The 2322-nt window shown below is 41.0% G+C and overlaps 1 protein-coding gene across 1 annotated transcript; it reads right to left on the minus strand.

Annotated features, from left to right (window-relative positions):
- Positions 1 to 181: 181 nt before the first annotated feature.
- Positions 182 to 861, minus strand: LOC107723097 (histone H1-like). The gene has a single exon (XM_016531613.1). It carries the CDS (start codon positions 835 to 837, stop codon positions 223 to 225), a length of 615 nt encoding a protein of 204 aa, XP_016387099.1. The 5' UTR covers positions 838 to 861; the 3' UTR covers positions 182 to 222.
- Positions 862 to 2322: the final 1461 nt, after the last annotated feature.

Genomic DNA, 2322 nt, shown 5'->3' on the forward strand with positions numbered 1-2322 from the left:
TTGCTCAGTTATTTATTGTGTTGACTGCAGCTTACAACGGTGGTGAATGAGTTGTTGATGGATTGTCTGTTGTTTCATTTAATGTGTTGTTTTTAAAGTACAATGGTGGTACAAATTATTTGTTTCTTAACCTAACCTTACTTCCACAAAGTGAATTGCTCTTTCTTTAGAGTTAGTGGGTGGCTCTTAAAAGAGCCGTTGGGGAATAAAACAGTGGTTTTTTTACTTCTTCTTGGGTGCTACCCTTTTAGGCTTGGCAGCTTTAGGCTTTGCTGCCTTGGGTTTGGCAGTCTTGGCTTTTTTGGGGCTCTTGGCTGCTTTCTTAGGCGCTGCGGGCTTCTTTGCCTTCTTGGGGCTCTTCGTCGCCTTCTTAGCGGCTGCAGCGGGTTTCTTGGCCTTCTTGGGCGATTTCTTAGCGGCGGGCTTCTTTGCCGCTGCGCTCTTGGGCTTCTTGGCAGCAGCGGGTTTCTTGGCCGCGGGCTTCTTGGCTTTAGGAGCAGCTTTCTTGGCCGGTTTCTTTTTGGTCTCGACTGGCTTCTTGCTGATCTTGAAGGAGCCGGAGGCGCCGGTCCCTTTGACCTGCAGCAGGGTGCCTTTAGTCACCAGGCTCTTGATGGCGAGCTTGACGCGGGAGTTGTTCTTCTCCACGTCGTAGCCGCCGGCGGCGAGAGCTTTCTTCAGGGCTGCGAGGGACACGCCGCTCCTCTCCTTGGACGCGGACACGGCTTTGACGATCAGCTCACCGACGCCTGGACCTGCTTTCTTGGCTTTGGCGGCGGACTTCTTCTTGGGCGCTTTGGCCGGCGGGGCGGCAGCAGCTGGAGCGGTTTCTGCCATCTCTCTGAGCGGAGTTACAGTCTTTCAAACACTGTGTTCAATGAGTGTCGCTCGAGCAGCGCTGCGCTCTTAAACAACACATGAGAACCTCATAGACTCAACCCGCCGCTCGGCGTCTGCGCGCCTCCGCGAGCCGCTCGCGCTTGTGTTTTTTTCTCCTACATTTAAGAGCAAAACTCGAGTGCTAAAATAGTTTGAGGCAGTAGAAACAAAGTGAACAGCAAGTAGAGGTTCTTGGCTTTCTGTGGACACTAAAATACGCGGCGAGGAAATGTTTGTTTTGCCCCGGTCAGATCAAACTCGAGGCGAGCATCAGCCACGGAACAAAGCCGCGTGTAAATATAATGCCTTATTTAAGTGTAGAAGTTGATAACAGATTAAAATCATCCTCTGTGTGTTTCAGAAACAGTTTGAAAGTGAATTTAATGAAATAAGCATCAGTGAAGGGCGTGTGCAATGTTTTATACAGCTGCTGTTTTGGGCAGCTTGAAGCACAAACATCCAGAGGCATGTGAACATAGCTCACATTCATCCTTAACAAATAAAGATATTACAAAGTACCAGGGGATTGAAGATTGTATCATAGTATTTTAAACATGTTACATACTTTTTATTTTTTAACAGTCTTATTGAAGAAATAATCAACCAAAGAAGTCAAAATCAGAACAAAACAAATTTAACAGGAGATGAATTAAGACATTTTTGTTCATGTGAGTTACATTTTGCTAATAAAATAAATTATTGCTTTTGTTTTCATAATACAAGATAATATCTTTTAAAGTAAAGAAATCATTCATATTCATTAAACTAAATATAAACTCTGCCAAATCCATACAGTAAAAAAATAAGTGAGTCAGCATATTTCTCACTATTACAAAAACAGCATACATCACCAATATCAGTGAATCTTGATATTAAAGATTAAGAAGGGTAAATTGTGTGTAGAATTTTGAAGTTTAGGCCATTTTATTTTATTATTAGTACAGTATTGGAAAGGAATTAACAAAGCTCTTCTCCAGTCAATATTCTCAATTACAGAGCTCCAAAAAATAAAATAAAAAAATCCCTCTTTTTTTGGGGGGGGGATATTACATATACTACTTGTGTTATTGTATTTTTTCTCAGTTAGCTCAACAGCTTCTAAAATAAATGTTGGGTTTGTCACAGATAGAGAATTATAACAAATATGACTTTTGACAAGCTGACAAAGTGTTACAGGAATAGCTTTAATAACTTAATTAAATTCCCTAAACTGTGGGGAACTGTAAATAGACATGAATTGTTCATAAGTTAAAAGATTTCCAAAATTGTCAAACATTTTTATAAGATGATTAATGTCTCTGTTAAACCAATTAGTTAAAAATAAAGATGTATTTGAAACAGTTATATTATTCCAAGTGAATGAGGTGTGAGGAGAGAAGTTGTGAGAGTAACAATTATTCCAAGCGAGAAGAGCTTGCTGATGAAATTTGGATCATTTGAGGA

The sequence above is a fragment of the Sinocyclocheilus rhinocerous genome, unplaced genomic scaffold (assembly GCF_001515625.1).
Source record: "Sinocyclocheilus rhinocerous isolate Xijiao unplaced genomic scaffold, SAMN03320098_v1.1 scaffold4833, whole genome shotgun sequence".
In the NCBI taxonomy this organism is placed as follows: Eukaryota; Metazoa; Chordata; class Actinopteri; order Cypriniformes; family Cyprinidae; genus Sinocyclocheilus; species Sinocyclocheilus rhinocerous.

Coding starts and splice junctions, on each gene's coding strand:
- LOC107723097 (XM_016531613.1), bottom strand. CDS start 837: ATGGCAGAAACCGCTCCAGCTGCTGCCGCCCCGCCGGCCAAAGCGCCC.